Source organism: Cydia splendana, chromosome 22 (assembly GCF_910591565.1).
Source record: "Cydia splendana chromosome 22, ilCydSple1.2, whole genome shotgun sequence".
Lineage (NCBI taxonomy): Eukaryota > Metazoa > Arthropoda > Insecta > Lepidoptera > Tortricidae > Cydia > Cydia splendana.
Genome location: NC_085981.1, coordinates 2,321,487 through 2,342,367, shown reverse-complemented (window position 1 = coordinate 2,342,367; position 20,881 = coordinate 2,321,487). Strand labels below are relative to the sequence as shown.

Genomic DNA, 20,881 nt, shown 5'->3' with positions numbered 1-20,881 from the left:
AGCCATAGACAGTATACGTTTTTATTTTTGTTTGATTGACGCATAATCTTCTACATTTCCTTTGGTTATGGTTGGAGGTCTATGCCAATGAAATGTCAAACTATTATAATTTTTCAAATTATAATTTTCAACAAATCAGTTTGTGTGCTTAATTTATTAAGCTCAATAGCTTGTCACTGTTTTTGATAGGATCTTTAATTATTTTACATATTTAAAGTAATTGTAACTAATTTTAATTGGGCAACACTAATCTCATTACACATCACCTTCGAAATTTAGTCTATGGTTTGTGTCCATTGTTTTTCTACAATGTTATTTTTCTGACTGCTGCTAGTGGACGAGAAATTTGGTCTGGCGGAGAAGTGAGTGGGTTTGTGCTGGTGTTCGTGTTCGATATTGTGATTTATTAGTAATAGATCACGAAGATGTCGTCACCGAGCGCTGGGAAACGTCGGATGGACACAGATGTCATCAAACTGTATCCTTTCTTTGTTATCGTCATTACTAGCCACCCTACTACGTTCGAGGGCTTCCATGTAAATAACTGCCTGAAGGGCCATCAGCTGATTGTCACAGCCCCTATTTAAAATCGATATGGTCTGTGTATATATTAATTTATCATGTTTTTATCCTAGGATTCATCGTGTGGAAAGCATTTGGTACATAATTATTAATGTTGATTAGACCTTAGACTATTTATCTGCAAAAGAGCGTGCAGTCTTTGTGTGACTCCGTGGGCCTACGTATCTATATATAACACGTTGATAAACACGTACATTACTACGGTCGCGCGTTCACGGCGCTCTTCCGTGTGTTAGATTGTGATATTGTATTTCGTAATTCGTTAAGTAGGCCACGGTCTTAGTTGCGCATTTTTTTCTACACTTTTGTTACGGTCCTAGGCTTGAACGGATTATGAAGATGGTCAATTCTGTTACACGCAATTAAATGCTAATTGCACATAGTTTATACCTACATGGTACAATGAAATAATTATGTAGTGGCCTCACCCTTGGCTGTTTGTAACATGTCTTTGTCAACACTAGTAAAAAAATTGATAAAATAATAAAAAAACAAATAGTCTATGTCTATCTCAGTGTGTTGACCTTGCGGGTATTTAATTACTATGGCTGTGGTATATTTAATTTTATCAAATAAACTGGGGTCAGTGTGAAGTTCATTGTTTCTTTGGTATTTTGCCAAACAAAGAAAATGTATGGTTTAATAATTATTATAAACAGCTCTGAATGACACAATATGCTATTATCTTCTAGAATACATAGAATCTGTTGAAATAAAATGACCAGACAAGGATTATACAGGATTATGTTTACTACAAGTAAACATAGTAGGTATAGCTAGGTACTTGATTGTAAATGTTTTATTGACTAGTAAAATAGTTATTGAGGCCTACTTGCAGAATACATTATTGAATCTAGTAAAATAGCTTCTAAAGCAAATTAGTATACCTATAGGCTGTTAAATGAAATACTAAAAAATCGGAGAAGTGTGAGTCAGACTCGCCCATCGAGGGTTCCATGCTTTTTAGGGTTCCGTACCTCAAAAGGAAAAAACGGAACCCTTATAGGATCACTCGTGCGTCTGTCTGTCTGTCTGTCTGTCCGTCCGTCTGTCACAGCCGATTTTCTCCGGAACTACTGGACCAATCAAGTTGAAATTTGGTACACATATGTAAGTTTGTGACCCGAATACGGACATGTAACGTAAACAAATGAATTTTAAACATGGGGGCCACTTTTGGGGGGTAAATGAAAAAATGAAAAAAAAAAATTTCAAACTATATCATGTTACATATCAAATGAAAGAGCTTATTGTAAGGATTTCAAATAATTTTTTTTTATAATTTTCGAATCAACAGTTTAGAAGTTATTCAAGAAAATAGGCAAAAAATGACCATTCCCCCCCTTATCTCCGAAACTACTAGGTCTAAAATTTTGAAAAAAATACATAAAATAGGTCTATACCTATAGATGACAGGAAAACCTATTAGAAATGTACAGTCAAGCGTGAGTCGGACTTAATTACAGTTTTTAATCCGACCCCTACGGATTTTTTAAAGAGATTTCACTCACGTTTCATATAAAAAATACATTGTTAACAGTGCCGGATTACTTAGAGTAGTAGTTTTCTTAGAGTAATTGGTGATAATTTTCTGATAAGATAATCATTTTAAATATTTAACGGTCTTACCTACTTACGAGTAATTGTAAGGTCAAATTAAAAACAATGTTTAAAAAAAATGTTAAATTGAGAGCTAGCTTAAAGTTTTTTGTACTCGTCGACTTTAATGGTTGAATTAATAAAGACTTTGTAACCAATAAGCAAAACAAGCACGTGCTTAGGGCACCACGTTCAGGAGGGGCACCAAAATACCAGGTTGAAAAAGGTGAACAAATTTTAAAATTAGGGACAGACACATCGTTTTTACCACACGATTTTTTTTAGCTGTCCAAAAGCTAATTTGCAAAAATAATGGCGCGTAATTCTTTGGGAAACAATCGGTAGCAGTAGAAGAGTCGTGATTACATGCATAGATTCGATTTCAACCCACTCTTTTGCGGTTCGGCGTTAGGTCTTATGCGAGGCCTTCTGCCTTAATTACACTTGGGCGTGGATCCAAATCCAAGCTTTCCTCTTTCGCAGCTAGGCCTACTGCCTTTCTCACACTTCGCCAATTCAATTCCAAGCTCTGCTTTCTTGTATATTTTATGCATGAAAACAACCTCGAATATCGAAGCCTAAGAAATATCGAGCCCTATGTGAAGCTAGGCTGATAGAAAACTGTCCCATCCCTTTTCTGTATGAAATCCTGGATTCGCGCCTGGTTGGGACTAAAAGTAAAATTGCGTTTGTATATCGAAAAATTTTCGCGCTCGCTTCGCTCGCGTTTTCAATAACTTTATAAGGTATGATAAAGGTGACATTCGGGTGGCGACTGCAGCAACATTACTCTATTGCAACGTTACTGCTGCAGTACTGTCAACTTCCGTGATAAAATGATGTGACTGATTTCCATACTAAAAGTAAAAATTTACAACTGTCTATCATATTGCGTTTTTATATCGAAAAATTTCCGCGCTCGCTTCGCTCGCGTTTCTATTACTTTCTAAGCTATGATAAAGGTGACATTCGGGTGGCGACTGCAACAGCATTAGGTACTCTGTTGCAACATTACTGCTGCGGCACTGTCAATTTTCGTGATAAAATGATGTGACTGATTTCCATTCTCAGCTGTAACGCGGCAATGAATTTCTCTCAATTTACCAAAAAATCAATGTAATCTTGATGTCCCGAGGGAGAGGGGGCACCTAGAAATCCTTAGGGCATCAACATATCTTAATCCGGCACTGATTGTTAAAAATTGTGTAATATACGGAACCCTTGGAACGCGAGTCCGACTCGCACTTGGCCGGTTTTTTTAGTATTTGTTGTTATACATCATCTGTGAAAATTTCGACTGTCTAGCTATCATGATTCATGAGATACAGTGATGACAGACAGACGGACAGTGGAGTCTTAGTAATAGGGTCCCCTTTTTGGTATGGAACCCTAAAAATGAAAGTACCTACACAATATTTTTGATGGTCTCTTATATAATAAAATGAATGTGTTACTATAATTTGCCTGTCAGGCGTATAATATTAGTTGACTCAAATCTTTTTTTTTTACTATGTGTTACTTGTTTTGCTCTAACAGAATGTTCCAGTGATCATAATTAGAGAAAGTGAAACAACATCTGTTTACTCTTTTTATTTAAAGTTATTAGCTCTGGTTTTTTTTTTTGTTGCTGCTCTGTTCATTTGATTTTATTACTATTTATTGCTCAGTAGTAAAATTTCACCTATTCAAATTCACCTATAAATAGAATTCATTTTAGTATAAGGTAGCTAGCTATTGAAACCTTATACTAAAATGAATTCTGTTTATTTTATAGGTGAATAGAATTCATTATTGTTTAGGGTGGCCAGTTATTAGCCGGTGGGCAGTAATTGAAAATTTACCCTATCTTATTTTTTGAATAGTCACTCTTTATTTTTTTTAACCATAGGTACTGTTTTAAACTAATAAGTGACTCCTATTTTTGACATTGAAGGAGAATAATGACCTTGCCAAATCATTATTTGCCTCATTAATAATCATTATAGGTAATGAATCAATGAGTTTCTACCTTTTTTTTGCATTGTTTTATTTTGTTTTTATCAAAGCAACAAGTCATACTCACCCTGGGTAATGAGTATTATTTTTCACCTCAGCAGCTCGAACAAGGGTACTTTGCTTCTTAAAAACAGTGAGCAAAATGCGATTTTGCTCACTGAGTCATTTTGTCTCACTCAGTGAGCAAAATCGCATTTTGCTCACTGATTGTGTCTCACTCAGTGAGCAAAATGCGATTTTGCTCACTGAGTGAGACAAAATGACATTCAAGTGACCTTTATAGTCATTTCAACATGCGGGGTCTAATACAAGTTCGATATACTTGGGTTCTATTATCTCTGTCCCTCTAGGTATGTTCTCACTGCTTAGGGTGAAAATTTTTGTGTACTACACGAGATCAAAGTTATTTACATCTCGTGCGCTTTTGAATCCCTTACTACGCTCAAGATTCTAAATTAGATTCACTCGCTACGCTCGTGAATCTATTATAGAATCTTTCGCTTGCACGGGACTCAAAATAAGCACTCGAAGAAATATCAAACTTTGATCTCTTGTTGTACCTACAAATAACTATTAAAGTTATGTCAATATGTCTATCACTCTGCCACACCTTGCACTCCACAAAGATATTTTTACTTAATTTTATGAAATGTATACCTTACATTTTATATATTATTAAGTCCAAAGTTCTTTTTAAACTAAAAATTGTATAAACCCCTACGAATTATGCCAAAATGTTTCTTCAAATTGTTACATAATTTTTTATCAAACATAGCTAAGTATACCGCAAGGAAACTCGCTTTGCCGTAAAAAAAATCGGACAGAAAGACTGACATAGGCTTCAAACATATAACACCACACCCCTCCTTTTACGTGGGGGGTTTAAAAAAAAATCTCTCTTTCTTCATTTATCATGCCCTAACTGACACCGGCGACCACCTTTGCCATCTCTCTCCTGCTCTTAGCCATTCTTGCCAGCGTGGCTGCGTTATCCGCGTTCGTCCATTTTTAGGGTTCCGTACCCAAAAGGTAAAAACGGGACCCTATTACTAAGACTCTACTGTCTGTCTGTCACCAGGCTGTATCTCATGAACCGTGATAGCTAGACAGTTGAAATTTTCACAGATGTGGTATTTCTATTGCCGCTGTATGTCCAAAATATGATATATAAGTACCCTCCTTTTACCGTGATCATAACCTCTAACTTTTTGTTTATTCTTTTAAGTACTTCCACAATCGTAACTCTATCGGTCCAGGTTAAAAAAATATATTTTTATGTTTATTATTTATCTTATCATCATGAAAAAAAATTAAATGTCATTTCCGCCATCATTATTAATTCATACAAAGAGCGTTTGAACGATCGCAAATCAGAGCCAACAACCCAGACGTATCGATTTTCAACATTACCTGGTTCACGTGCAGTTAATGCACGGACAATCAATATGCATTATTTAATATATACCTACTAGCTAAACTTCCGTGAGACACAGACATATTAAATATATTAAGAACGGGTCACTCACGTAGCGTTTTTCTACTTAAAATACGTGAGTGACCCGTTCTTAATATATTTAATATACCTACTAGCTTCTGCCCGCGACTTCGTCTGCGTGGAATGATGATGATGATTGATAAAAACGACTTTACCGAGCCTCGAACTTATCTCCTAATACCAAATTTCGTCTAAATCGGCTCAACGGTTTAAACGTGAACAGGTAACAGACAGACAGATTAACTTTCGCATTCATAATTTCGCACGGAGCACAAGCCTCGGACGGATAGACATCACAGACAGACAGACTGACATGGCGAAACTATAAGGGTTCTTAGTTGACTACGGAAAAAGTAGGACCATGATAATTAAATTATTCAGCTGGATAATCTTGCACAGTTGCAATCAGATATTTCGGATCGGTTAAAGTGCTTACGGCTCGGCCACGACATTGAGCGACTTACGACGGCGGCAGCGATAACCATTGGTTGGAGGGAAATTACGCAGATTTACGTATAGCGCGATAACAAACCACAACGTGAAATTCTGACATTAGAGTTCAGTTATTTTTGAGCCAAAGCGCTCCGATATATCTGGCCTGATATGATAGGTACAAACCATACTGTTTTACCTTACAGCTGGCGCAAAGGTGCAAAGGTGCAAAGGCGCCCGTGAGAGATTGCATATCATATTACTAACACCTTATAAAACTAAGTCCCCGCCGCGTCTGTATGTTCGCGATAAACTTAAAAACTACTGAACGGATTTTCATGCGGTTTTAACCTATCAATAGAGTGATTCTGGGGGAAAGTTTAGGTGTACAATTTGTTAGTAATGTAGACCACTTAGATAACCTACTGTTATGTTATTTTCTTAGCGTTGCAAATTACCTATTACATAATAATTTTAAGATTACATTAAGTTATATGTTATTTTTATTTTTAGCGCTGAACCCCGTATGAAAGAGCGAATACCTCCTAACACAAATTTTTAACTTAAAAGGAAGAATCGGCATCTATATCTGTAAACGTGTGTTAAAAAGAAATAATATTGAATTTTTTAGTTAATATTTTGTGTAACCCGTGCGAACCTGGGGCGTGTGCTTAAGAAAATTCGATCTATACCCCCATGACTCGGTTGGCCGAATGCAGAGTACACTGGTTTGATCCCAGCCATTGCACTAGAGGCCTTGGTCTCTGTTTTTTCGAATCGTATCGTTTCCAATTGAAATAACACAAATCAAAATATTGTCATTGATTTGATTTATTTGCGCGGCGCGCTCATTCTTTCTTCCGTGATTTATTTCCAAGTAGTGATATATCTGGCAACTGTACATCAACTGTAATCTATCTTGCAATTAGCTTTATCGATCAGACATCAACCCTCAGTTTTCTCACGATGTCACGGAGCTGGCCGCAATCTTATCTTCCGCGATAGTGACACGAAAAACTACCGCTTATCTTATCTTTTCTTAGCCGTATTTTGCCAGTAGCGAGCGCCTAGGCTAGGGGCTATACTCGGTATCTTAGGTATTTAAATAAAAGTAAACAAAATCTGGACTGGGCTTAAGGAGCCATTTGAGGGTAGATGAAAACATTACATGATCAAATAATGTAGGTTAAAGTCAGGTTGTTCTGTAACAGATCCGGCGGTTTTTTTATTTGGTTGGTTAACCAATAAATGTTATAACTACCCGAAAATGTACAAATTGTTTGTTTACTTTTATTTAAATACCTAGAGATACAGTTATATAACTTATATAAGATAGTTTATAGGACAAGCAAGTCGGAATCTTTTTTCATAATAATCATAATAATATTTTATAATGTGTTTATATATTTTTTGTAATGTTTTGTAAGTGTTTTTATATTTTACTTTTATACTCACATTGTAAAACCCTAACCTAAGACCCTAATTGAATAAAGGAATAATAATAATCATAATCGTTTATTGCCAACCATGGTACATATGCTGTTACAGATTATTGAAGTGTCACATAGACCCTGACAGGGCATAGCACGTATTCTTAAAAATAGTTCTTAAAGCTAGTTCTTAAAACTAATGCAATGGGGCGATAACAATTTTGCGATATTAGTACTTTTTACAATGCACCTATGACTAATTTCAAAATTACATCGAGAAATACATGCTTTTATTACTCCGTTATGATTCCTTTTTCATTTGTCACTCATTGCATTGAACCCTTTTTACAGTGACGTCACTTAAAAGCGGTTACTTAACGTAAAGTGGTGATTTGTATGCAATCTTTGCACCCGAGAAAATGGTTTAGCCGTTTTCTGAGTTCAGTTTTAATAAACTTTTATTTTTCTTGCCTCCTTGCCCTATTAATATGTACCTGATACTATATTAACTCACCTACCTATGTTATTTGGGGTAAAATCTTGGACATTAAATTAGAACTATTCCTGATACTCGATAATCTCGATATAGCTCAAATTTGGTACTTATACTGAAACACCGATGACATTGCACTATGCAGTATTATTGATAACTAGCTGATCTGATGATGGAGGCCCAAAGTGGCGATATGAACTAGGTGATAAAACAAGTAAATAAAATGATGTATCCTTTGTTGAGTTTTGGTTACTTCTTTGATATTAGTACTATTTGTAATAGTAAATAGCCTTTATTTAATGCATTTTTTTTACACTTTCATTGTTTTTACAATTTAATATATTTATTTGCATGTCGCGTGTGCGGAAAAGGCCTCCCCCAGTTTTTTCCCATTACTTCCTCTTCCAATTATGTGCTGTTCTCCACCAGTATCTGTCGAAGTTTCTTAGCTCATCTCTCCATCTTGTATTCGGTTTTATTTTGTTTTCTTTATTACGTAAACGTAAACGTAAGAGTTCATGTGATATGGAGATGTACTAAGTTTGTTTGGAAGACTGGTAGATAGAATTTAAGTAGGTATGGCTCATGTTTTCATTATGTATGTTAACATTTTTTACTTAATACTGAACCTCCAGGTCTGTTTTCTTACACATTGTAATCATCTACACTACATTGTACTACAAATCCATTTGTGTTATGTGACTGTTTGTGTTTTAAATAAAATTAAAAAAAATAAAAATAGTACTAATAGTGAAATACGTCACTGCACAAATCAATTTACAGGGAAAAGAGACTGAATATAATTAATTTCCTTGACTAATTCTCTCAGCATTGAAAGTAAGCACGAGGTGACCATATTGGGCGGGCTCAACGAGTTCTGCGTGAAATTCTTCGGACCCCCAGGAAGTGAGTAATCCATATCCTATCATTATGTAACCCAGCGGTCGGCAACCTTTTAGCAGCCAAGGGCATAGTAGTTAACGAAGTTGACGCGTTCCGCACTTTGGTAATACATATTTGTGACTTTAGCAGACATTGTCGTTTGTCAATATTACATACAAAATAGCCAGGGTGGCTCGCGGGCCGCAAGCGAGAGGTTCGCGGGCGCCTGTTGCCGACCGCTGTACCAGCTGTATGTAACCCATTGTACACGTCATCATTAACCAACCAACTGAAGTCTTGATTTTGGCAAGCTTGGCATAAAAAGCGGAAGCTTAGATTTCTGCAGATCTCGGCACAAAAAAACATGTTTCGGCAGTATATCCTGTTTCGGTCTGACACTATATTAAATTTAACCATTTGACATTCCTTTGTAGTCATTCGATTTCAAATTCTTGTAGTAGAGAAACCAACTAGGTATAACGGATCCATTTTCGGCACAAAAAAAAACATTTTTCGGCAAAATATCCGGTTTCGGTCTGACACTATATTCAATTTAAATTGACCAACTAGGTAGGTATAACGGGTCCATGATGATCGCTTTCCCATTTAATCTATGAAGAATATATAAGAAAAGTAGTAATATCAAAACATCAAGATTTTTCGGCAATATTGTTTTAGGTACCATATCACGCTCCGCGAGTGTTACGCCATTTATGGTCCTAGCTAAATTGGTTGTTCAATACTTACGCTATGGAATGTCCAGTTTAGCTAGAACCCTAAATGGCGTAACAATCGCGCAGCGTGACTGGATGAATGCAAAGATCTTTAAACCTTTAAGCTCTTGTGAGCCTAAATCAAATAAGTAAGTCTAATGCAGCCTCGGAAGTAATACTTTCCGGTAATAAAATAAATTGATAAAAATACACACAAACAACTTTTTTCGTTTGTTCCTTTCCGCCCCACTGACCGGCGATTCATTGATGCGGAAACAAACCATTCAGGGTTTTAAATGTAACAGATAATGTAAAGATAACTACATTATCATTTCGCACAAATATTGTGCGATCACGCGATTAGTCATATTGTTTTGGGTTAAGTATTTACTGTATTTGAATACTTAAATATAATAACAAAGAGTGTATAGAGATTTATTGTCAAAGTGAATTATGTAGTCACAGTGAATTTACTGCCATCTTTCGACAGATGTTTAAAAATTTTAGAACGCTATTTGACTTTTATCCTCATTCTTTCACAGATATGTGTTAAATTTGTTAAATATCAAAAAGTCAAATGGCATTCTAAAAGTTTTTTTTTCTAATTCAATCATTTATTCACTTCAATCAATTCAATCAAATCTGTCGAAAGATGTCAGTAAATACACTGTGACTACATATTTTACTTTGACAATAAATCTCTATACACTCTTTCTCTTTGATAACAAATTTTAATAGTAGTTATTTTACTACAAAACTTACTTGAGAGTTGAGACTCGATACATATTAAATAAATTGAGCGTGAGTGACCCATTTTAATATATCAACACGGGTTACTCACGCTTTATTAGAGTCTACTTGCGTTACGTGAGTGACCTGTTTGAACGTTTTTATAAAAGGTGTTATTTTAAGGATATTTTGGTGTTTACATCGCGAAGCGTCTCATTTGTATTGGAGTATCGTTACTAGTATTTACGCTTATAAACACCAACGACCTTGAATCAGAATAATAATAAACACCTTCGTCCTAAGGTCTGTTTTTATACGAAAACATTTTGTACACGCAAACATTATTAGAGTTGAACACGTTATTTAAAAAAAACTTTTTGAGAATTCTTGCGAAACGTCCAGCAAATCCAATCTAACGAGACTGATTATGTTAGACACTATGACTGTATCAATACATTTGTTAATTGCAAGTGTAAAACCACAACAACAAGTACCTACCAATAAGTTTCAAACAAAATCGCGTGGTGATAAATTATCATTTTGGTAAACATTTGTAGAAACAAACACATAACAAGGCAAAGTACCAGTATTTCCCAGTTTTCACTTCTCAGTTTTGACGTTAAATAAATGTTAGACAATTACTTAACCAGGAGAAAGGAAGAATGTCGCTTAAAATTTAGTCGGTGCGATATTACGTTATTTACGTTACACGCAATCGTCTAAAAGAATGCGAATTGGCATACCGATGTAACCGCTATATTAATGCCCATCTTTAGTCTTGGTTTCAGTGTCAATACGCCCATAAATCTGTCTAGACAATGTTTATCAATTTTTTTTAAATACAGCATAAATAGATCCTATTGTGTTTCTGTTTTTATGCTAACACCTGAAACTGAACACAAGTGTGTTTGTATTTGACCAATTTGATTGTCATTATTTATTTGATGCTCACTATACACTCGAGCATACCTGTAATTGAAGAAGCGTCGATTGTATACTTAAAATGGTTTGTCCTCAGTTACTAACACTGCAACGCTTTGCGTGTTATTACGAAGTTTTCGCGCCGCTCCCTGAGAGCAGGCAATAATAAGTAATAATCGCATTAGTCGCTGGTAACTCTGTCGAGCGAGTTGAGTGTGCCCGAAAAAACTGTCAAAAATTCAACTAACATTTAATTCTTTCATTTTATATTTCCAGCTCCATACGAGGGTGGCGTGTGGCGAGTACGCGTACACCTCCCCGACCACTACCCCTTCAAGTCGCCCTCCATCGGATTTATGAACAAGGTCTACCATCCCAACATCGACGAGGTATCGGGCACTGTATGCTTGGACGTTATCAATCAGGCCTGGACCGCACTTTACGGTAAATACTCCTACGTTGCATAGTTTCGCACTTTGAAGCAGAGTATATGGCACTACACAATACTCATGGTTTATCATCCCAACAAGGACGAGGTATAAAGCACTGTGTGTCTTGACTCTTGACGTTATCAAGCAGCCCTAGATCGCGCTATGGTGAATACTTCTTCAATATTTTGTTTTCACACTTTTGGTAAATACTTCAATATGTTGTTTTCGCACTTTCAACCACTGAAGCAGAGTATATCGAATGAAGACTTTCAAAGTGATTTTACCATTAAACTTAGACTCCTAATATTCTGCCCACTACAACCAGGTCATGTCTTTGATTCCAGGTCACGTTCTATTCTATTAATCAACCTGTTTTTTTAACGATTGACCCTTGTCACACCTGATGCAATATGATACTGTTGACACTATAATTCCCATGAGTCGGCACGGAAAGCATTGATTTATCTTCCATATGCAAAATAATATTATTTAAATAAACCATGTAATAAACAAATCCTTCATGTTTCAGATCTGTCGAACATATTCGAGTCGTTCCTACCACAACTGCTGACGTACCCGAACCCCATAGACCCGCTGAACGGAGACGCTGCCGCCATGTACCTGCACAAGCCTGAAGAGTACAAGAAGAAAGTTTCAGGTCGGTGTCATATTTGAAATGTGTATGTTGCCTTTCCTTACGGATTTGAGATTTGGGCCCATAACCCCTCAACTCCCAGTTCCAGCCAAATTAGCCGGCCAAGAGACTACCTTGAAGTTTTACATTTTGAATTGAATTTTAAATCTATTTGCTGACCATCGGTGATATCGCTTCGATGATAAATGTGGCTTTCCAACAAAGAAGGGTCATTATCCTTATGCGTCATGTGCAGGCATGACCCTTCTGACTAGAGTTTGACTACTCTCTAGTCTCGTATTTTCTAATGTGTTTTGGTGGGAATATTTTTAACCATTGACGTAAACAGGTGTTATTTATGGTGTACTTTCGTTTGGGCCAAATACCTTTCGCCAAATTTCACTTCCAAATAAACTTATCGCAATAGTTTCATTTCCCAAAGGAACCTTTAGCAAAGTTACACTTCGCATATAATTTATTTGGTCAAATTATCACTTGGCATGATTTTACTTTGTCAAATGTTGTTAGGACAAAAAAATATTTAGCAAACGTTTTTTATTGGCTAATATTATATTCCAAAAAAGCCGTTAAGTGGGTTAGGTTAGGTTTGAACTGCGATCCTCACAGAACCGAACAAAAGTGGGTTAGGTTAGGTTAGAACTGCGAGCCTTACAGAAACGAATTGCTACTAGAAAAGTGGGTTTGATTAGGTTAGAACTGCGATCCTCACAGAACCGAACTGCTATCAGAGAAGTGGGTTAGGTTAGGCTAGAACTACGACCCTCACAGAAACGAAATGCTACTTGAAAAGTGGGTAGTGCACCATTTACATTCTACAATAATCTTTCACCGACCCCCATAGAAATCGTTATTTCTTAAAAATTATAATGTTTATGTTGTTTATGGTTCAACTAATTACATCCGTATGCGTAAAACATAACCAAAATGATAAAAAAACCAAGGTCGGGATTAAGTATTTCAAATAAAAGCAAAAATAAATATCCGTTGGTATGTAAATTGTATGCCAATTATGCCATGCAATATGTTATGCTTAATGATACATTTGACTAAATAATACTTGGTAAAATTAAACTTGTCCAAGTAATTATTTGCTAAACAATAACTTGCCAAAATAGACTATTGCTAACTGAAAAATTGCGATGAGTTGTATTGCCAAACATTTTTTTGGGAAACATAGTTTGGGATGTGATACTTTGGGAAACGTTTTTGGCCCATTCGTTAGTAAACCGTTATTTATACATTCATTAGTTCATTACATCTATTATTTATAGCTAAGAAGCCAAAACATTACAAATGTTAATCTAAAATAAACATGAATATTAAATATAAAATTGTTGTTGTTGTGACTTAGTCAAGATGTTGGAATAATTTATTATCAATTATAAAAGATCATTTATTTACATACAAGATCAAGATATATACAGTGGTACTACTAAACGAAATTAAGAACTAGCTTAAATCTAAAACAGGCCCTTATAAAATACGTTTAACGTGTGTACGTATTCCTTTCCTTTCCTTTGTTTGTCTGTGATTCTTGTTTGTAAAGGGAATTGAGAGAGTTTATAGACATTTTGATTTGGCGAATTGGTTAAGCATTATATGCGACAATTTCATATTAAGGAATCTTAAAATTACAGGGTTAAAGTTCCAAATTGAAATCAATCGAATGGTGCTCGGGTCCGTTATAACAAATCTCGACTACGTCTCAAATTAAATCAATTTTAATTTAACACCTTCGCTGCGTCAATTAGTGTAACTCGTAACTAACCACACTTTGCATGGGCTCTTTCAACCCCCTACCGCACCGACGTAGACGTAGTCGTTCATGTAATTGACGGATTGATGTTCTATAGTAAAATAAACTAAATCTCTCCCCAGATTATGTGAGAAGATTCGCCACAGAAGAGGCTCTGCTCGAAAAAGACGCTATCACCGGCATGGGCGGTGCGCCGGCCTCCTCCTCAGCCAACAAGTCCAACGGCGCCGCCAACAACAACGCGTCCGACACCGAGAGCTCCATGAGCGACTTCAGCGACGACGAGGCGCACGGCATGGAGTTATAACGCACGCCCGCGTCGCCACACTCGCTCACTGCCGCCGTGCAAGTGCACGTGCCGCCTGTCGGCTGCCGTTAGGTTTATGAATTTAGAACTGACGGAACGTTGGGGGTTTCGAAATTGTACATAGTTAAGGGAAATGTTCGTCTGCAATTTTAATTGATTTATTTAATGTTACCTATATGCAGTTCGATAATAAAAAGTAGAAATACAATAAAAAAAGAAGAAAATATTCTACACGAGAATATATGTAGAATAAACGAATATTGTTACATTTAAATGGTTGTAAACGACCAAGGTAGGCAGTTGAAAGTATTAATATTTGCTCTTTGAACCATCATATGAATGCGGCTTAATATGTACCTAAAGTTGTTGTAAAAATATGTACCTATTGTCGGTCTGTAAATGTATTGAAAATTTTTCGTTAAAATGTAGACGAGTCAAAGCCTTAACTATGTACAATAACTTTGAAATTCACCTATAAGTTGTTTGAATTTGGATCGTTGAAACGTTTCGGGAGCTGTTTTGAATTTGGAATCGGTTCGGAAGATCGGCTCTGTTTGAATTTCGAATTTTGCTGTTTTAGCGATGAAAAACGTCAGTACGGGACTATGGTCCAAGGATTTAGAAATCAATAAAGACATGTCAGTACAATACAATTTATAACCTAAAATATTTACAAATTGTATTGAAATGATAACTTTCGGGGACCATAAGTGTCAGCATTTGCTCTCGTGCTGCGTTGATTCGTAAACTGTATTTTAGTCCAACTTATCAATTTATTATTAACGACTAATGCTGTAACTATAATTCTAATAATGGTTGGTAAAATGTTAAATCGCGTGATATATCGATGTCTGTCATGTGGCTTCTCAATTGCAATTATAATTTTGATATAAAAATCAACAGACCTCAGAGGGATAGACATTTACTGGTAAAATATATTAAATTTTATAATTTTCGTCCTAAAGGCCTAAGACTCAAAGCCACAAAAAAGTTTATAAGAATATCTTGTGAAATATACCGTAAATTGAAGTCCGAATGGTCTCTTGATTTTAATAGCGTCTTTTTTTTATAACTCATTTATTCCTTATTTACCAGAGTAATAGAGTCATTAAAAAGAGAAGCTCTAGATCTTGAAAATCGGCAATAAAATGCAAATTTTCTTAAAATTGTGATGATGCCTGCAGATTTGAATCGATATGTCTTTACTCTGTCGTCGTGTTCGCTACCATAAAATTTGCCAAAAATCGTTTGGACTTTAATTACCAATATTATGTTTTTAAATAGGGTAATTCGCCAGCAACTGGCCGGTTTTAGTAACTGGCCACCCTAAAGTGAAAATGAATTTTATTCACCTATAAATACATTTTAGTATAAGGTGGCCAGTTATTGAAACATACTAAAATGAGTTCAGTTTATAGGTGATTAGAATTCATTTTTAGTTTAGGGCGACCAGTTCACATAATAAAAATCCAAAATTTCAAGCCCATTTTACAATAGCTAATCTTAGATACTATTATATATCATCGATTTTATGATCACCTATTAAACCTTACCAATTTGCTGCTCACATTATAAATATCCTAAATGTAGCCTATTTTAAGCATTTTTTACAACAGCTGATCTTAGAATCTATGATGTCATCGGTTTTGACTAAGGCCTGTGATGGTCATGATTGTTATACAAAAGATACAAACGCTTTTGGTAGCAGATACGACACAGAGTAAATTTTTGAATCATCGTCAACCTCAATATGTTGAACCTGAATAAAAATGAACATACATATCTGACATCAGGATACCCAGTATCGATAAGATGCGTTTACTTTTGGCGTCTATCGTGTGATAGGTCACTCTCGCACTTACAACATAGGTACTACTAGAGACTATAATAATATAATCGGTGATAATAAATAATAGCCACAACGGAGTACAGAACCTCTTCCTTCTTGGAATTGAAATCAGTTAAAAAGTACAATCATGGTAGACACACTGCTGGATTAAAAATTTACAATAGTCGTCATTACTTTAAAATTCAGTTTGCATTTGTTGAAGTGACGACGATTCAAACACTCGAATAAAAGTTGTAAAAGGGTTGTTCGACTTCGTGTTTTAAAGTTATCGGTGTTAAGAATTGATTCATAGCTCGGCTTGTCTTTTGTCCTGCTCTTAGGCTAGCGGCAATATGAATAGGGAATAAAGTGTTCACAAGTTTCGGTGTAACTAACTTTAGGGGTGCGGTTATGTAGCGCTGAGTTAGGCACATTTTTAAACAAATTTGTCTTTTATAATGGTCCTAAAATCTATAATAAGTCAACTTTTGCTTATATAAACGCCTTGAGCTAGACAAAGAAAAGTCTGCAACGATTTTGATAGCGTACGCAGTGCAAGTGTTATTTATACATACGTCATAATTTCATAGAAGTTTGACATTTAAAACAACACTTGCACTGCGTGTGCTATCAAAATCGTTACAGGCTTGGTCTAATTCTATACATAATATTTTAAATGCAAAACTTCGCTGAGACTCTGACATATTAAGTAAGTACATTTAAAACGGGTCACTCACGCTTTCAAGCGTTCAAATTTAAAACGTGAGTGACTCGTGTTAATTTATAATACATATATAGATGGTCAAGCAGATCTTGACAGTAGAAAAAGGCGGCAAATTTTAAATGTAGGCGCGAAGGGATATCGTCTCATAGAAAATTTTAATTTCGCGCCTTTTTCTACTGACAAGATTTGCTTGACCATCTATACTTACATTATATTTTGTTTTATATCTTGCATTCATTCTTAACGTTTGTATTGGCAAGATCTTTTAGATAAATATGATTCATTAATTGATCCATTTTAATACATATTTGTTAATTGCAAAAACAACACTATAACGTAAATTGGACCTATTGTAAAAGGCTAAATTTGGATTAAAAACTGCTTGAATTTTTCCGTAGGTGTCTTGTATCAAACATGTAAACGTTAGATTTTAAATGCGTATGATAACATACTCATATTAAAAAACATTTTAAAACTCAAGTTATAACACGCGTGAGTGAGCGAGGTAGCATTTTGTAAATATCTTAAATTCTGTCCCCATAGCATAAAACAACTTAAATCTAATGAGCCCGTCATGGACTACAGTCATCACTTTATATCTCATAGGTATTTAAATATTTTTTATCGTAGCATTAATTTTTAAACGAACGATGTGTCATGTTTTGTGTTTTTCCCTTGACATAATTTCTACGGCAACATTTGTCTATTGTTTTTGACTCTGTTGTGATTATGAAATGCGAAATCAACATCTGTGATTTATTCTCGATTTTTAAAGTGTCAATTCAGTGGTGAGGGGATTCATTCAGTACTTATGTGATCGCTCGTTCCGACAATAGACATATTTGTTTTGTTAGCACAATTTTTTAAGACTTACAACGTCTCCTGATGATTGAGAACCGAACCCATCCATCCCAGTAATGGAACATGACAAGTATATGTGCCACAGTACCAATATATAGTTTTTGTTCCCTAAATTGGCAATTAACCTCTTAAATCTGAAAAATATAGCTCGTGCTAAACTAATAGGGGGCGAACAGAAAATAAACCTAAAAGATTAATTTTTAGTATGAACTAGGCATTTGACAAAAATAACATTTTTCAGGCTATTATCAGCTATAGGCCTTTTTACAGCACTGTTGCACATTTAATAGTCTTGTTGGTTTCATAATAAGAGTCAGGGTGGTGTTGTAAGATATTTTAACTTTTAACAGTTTGCTTACACCAAATAGGTAGCATTTCTGTATGACTTGACAGTTGACAGTAGCTACGCCGGTCCTGCCAAAAGGTTTGGTGTTTTCAGATGTCGTTCTTGGCAAAAACACATCAACAAATAATCAATATGGATCATAGATTTTATTATGACATTGTCAATTTTAAACTGAAAGGTATGATACCTGTAATATGCATTTTTGAAGTTATGTTTGATAAGTACTTAAAATAAATCAATACGTCAAAGCAAGTTGAATGTTTACTACTAACTTTTTATCTTATTTTAATATGTTGAGATTGATAGTGAAAGAAATATTATCATCTATTATTACACTACTTATAATTGAGTTTTATATTTTTTTGTAAAATGTATTATGATCAATGCAGGTTTTTGCCCAAATATGAAGAAGGACATCTGTAAACTAAGTAACATTACAAAACAGATCTCTAATATGACATGTTGCGAACTATAAGTGTTGCAATCGTCGGTAAAAATAAGTTTAGTATAGATTAAGTTCACTGGTAGGAACTGTCGGTATTCTGAATAATATTGTCTAATTTTCATTTCAAATAGTTTATTTGTCAAAAAATGGCGTTAATATGTTTTTTTTACAATATTATAGGGAATTTATTTCTATTATAAGATTATAACACATGATTATGACGTTATATATTTTCCGTTATAACTCCAATAAAACTATTTACTTGTATATTTTTTTTTAATCAGTTTTGACATATTTAATCTACTAATATGTTAAAAACTTACAGCTTTGTGTGGATATTTGTGTTTCTCCAATTACCGGATCTATAAATATATATTTTCATTAAAAATACAAACATTAGTTCGATAGTTCCTGCCGGTAAGCGATTTAGATATAACACGAAGAATATATGAATATTATAGATATAGACATATTGTATCTTTGAAATGATAACTCAAGCCATAATAATATATTTTGGTATAAGGAGATAACAGAAAATTTCTCGTTTTTATTGTGAAAGTTGGGTTGGCAGTATTGTTTTGGTATTTAATACATATTATTGAGCTTGTGCCAGACCCGGTTTTGGATTGCACGCTAAGCGATAGTTATACAATCAATATGCGGATTTGAGAAGATTTTTGGGCGCATAAATATTATGTTAAATTTCTCTGCTTAGCGGTGATTTTTGCAAAATTGCTACATGGTAAAAAATGTAAAAATATCACTGGCGCATACCAAAAAACTTCTCAATGCAAGTTATTTTGACGTGATCCTATTACAAAGGAACTTAAAGTCTGCATATTAATTATTAAAATTAATTAATTATATTATATATGTCTTTTGGTTGTTTTTCTGTAAGCACTGTGTTCAAAACAAACTTATTTTACAAAAAAAAAATGTATTTGTTTGGGCAGTCGCATTTCATTATAGATATGTATCATATATCCTTAAATTATACTTCAAAAATATGCGGCTTTAAGGAGAAAGGTTAAAATTGTGAAGATGCTTTAAATTCTACCTCAAAATGGCGGTATTTGTCTATGGTCATGATCACGTCACAATTACTTTTTTATCGCTATATAAATAGAATCAAATCAATGGTGTCCCGCCCATAGCGGTTGTACATGAGAGAATAAAGCGTTTTTATTCTATTTTTATTTCATTACATGTAATAAACTTACGTTATTTTTAAACTATGGAGTTCGTTTTATTTTAAGAATATCTTCTTCTTAGTCGGTTCCTCAAGGCTGAGGGTCGTGACCATCAGGAGTGCAGTTCTTCACCACCGCTCTCCAAACCCCCCTGTCTTGGGCCAGCTGTATTGACCCCTGGATGTTGACGCCCGTAGCGTCGCGTATGGCATCAGACCACCGAGTTGGAGCCCTGCCTCTACTCCTTCTCCCTTCAACGCACCCAACCAGAACGAGCTTTTCAAAGCTGGACGGGTCTTGGCGGGCCACATGGCCAAAGAAGGTCAACATTCTCTGGAAGCATGTAGTTGAAAGCCGGGTGGTAATATGTAGCTCTTCGAGAATAGACGCGTTGGTGCGGCGTTGCATCCAGGATATGCCCAATATTTTGCGCCAGCACCACATCTCGAATGCGTCTATTTTTGCTCTCACACGTGGCTTCCATACCCATGTCTCAGAGGCGTAGAGGAATATGGAGAAGATAAGGGTGCGTATAAGTCGGACTTTCGTGTGGCGGTATATATTCCTGTTTCTCCTAATCTTCTCCAAGCGCTTCACTGCTGCTTTTGCGATTTGTGACCTTATGACCTCCTTCATGCAATCTCCGTTACTGGATATCTGCGAGCCCAAGTAGACAAAGTCTTCCACCAAGTCCAGGTCACGCAGTTCCCCCGTCCTCTGCATCTGCCCAGCTCTGTCGATGAACATCAGCTTTGTCTTCTTCCGGTTGATATGGAGGCCGTATTGCGCACTGAATAATTCGACCCTGTTCAGAAATGTGGCGAGTTCTGTCTCATTGGCGCCTATTATGGTCGTGTCATCGGCGAATCGCAAGTTACTGATTAGGTGACCACCAACACGGATACCACCCTGCCAACTTTCCAGCACTCTGCGCATTATGTGTTCGCCGACCAAGTTAAATAATTGCGGGGATAGTATGCAACCCTGTCTAACGCCTCGCCCGGATTTAAAGGGATTGGACTCCATGTCTTCCAGCCGGACACGAGATTTGCCGTCGAGGTATAGGT

General features: G+C 35.6%; 1 protein-coding gene across 1 annotated transcript; it reads left to right on the top strand.

Moving 5' to 3' along the window:
- Positions 1 to 303: 303 nt before the first annotated feature.
- On the top strand, positions 304 to 19,859 carry LOC134801502 (ubiquitin-conjugating enzyme E2 H). Its single transcript, XM_063774113.1, has 5 exons — positions 304 to 478; positions 8,856 to 8,932; positions 11,548 to 11,715; positions 12,232 to 12,360; positions 14,236 to 19,859. The coding sequence occupies exons 1-5, from the start codon at positions 426 to 428 to the stop codon at positions 14,418 to 14,420; spliced, it is 612 nt and encodes a 203-aa protein (XP_063630183.1). The 5' UTR covers positions 304 to 425; the 3' UTR covers positions 14,421 to 19,859.
- The last annotated feature ends 1,022 nt before the right edge of the window (positions 19,860 to 20,881 follow it).

Coding starts and splice junctions, on each gene's coding strand:
- LOC134801502 (XM_063774113.1), top strand. CDS start 426: ATGTCGTCACCGAGCGCTGGGAAACGTCGGATGGACACAGATGTCATC. Junction 479..8,855: donor GACACAGATGTCATCAAACT/GTATCCTTTCTT, acceptor TAATTCTCTCAG/CATTGAAAGTAAGCACGAGG. Junction 11,716..12,231: donor GGCCTGGACCGCACTTTACG/GTAAATACTCCT, acceptor TTCATGTTTCAG/ATCTGTCGAACATATTCGAG.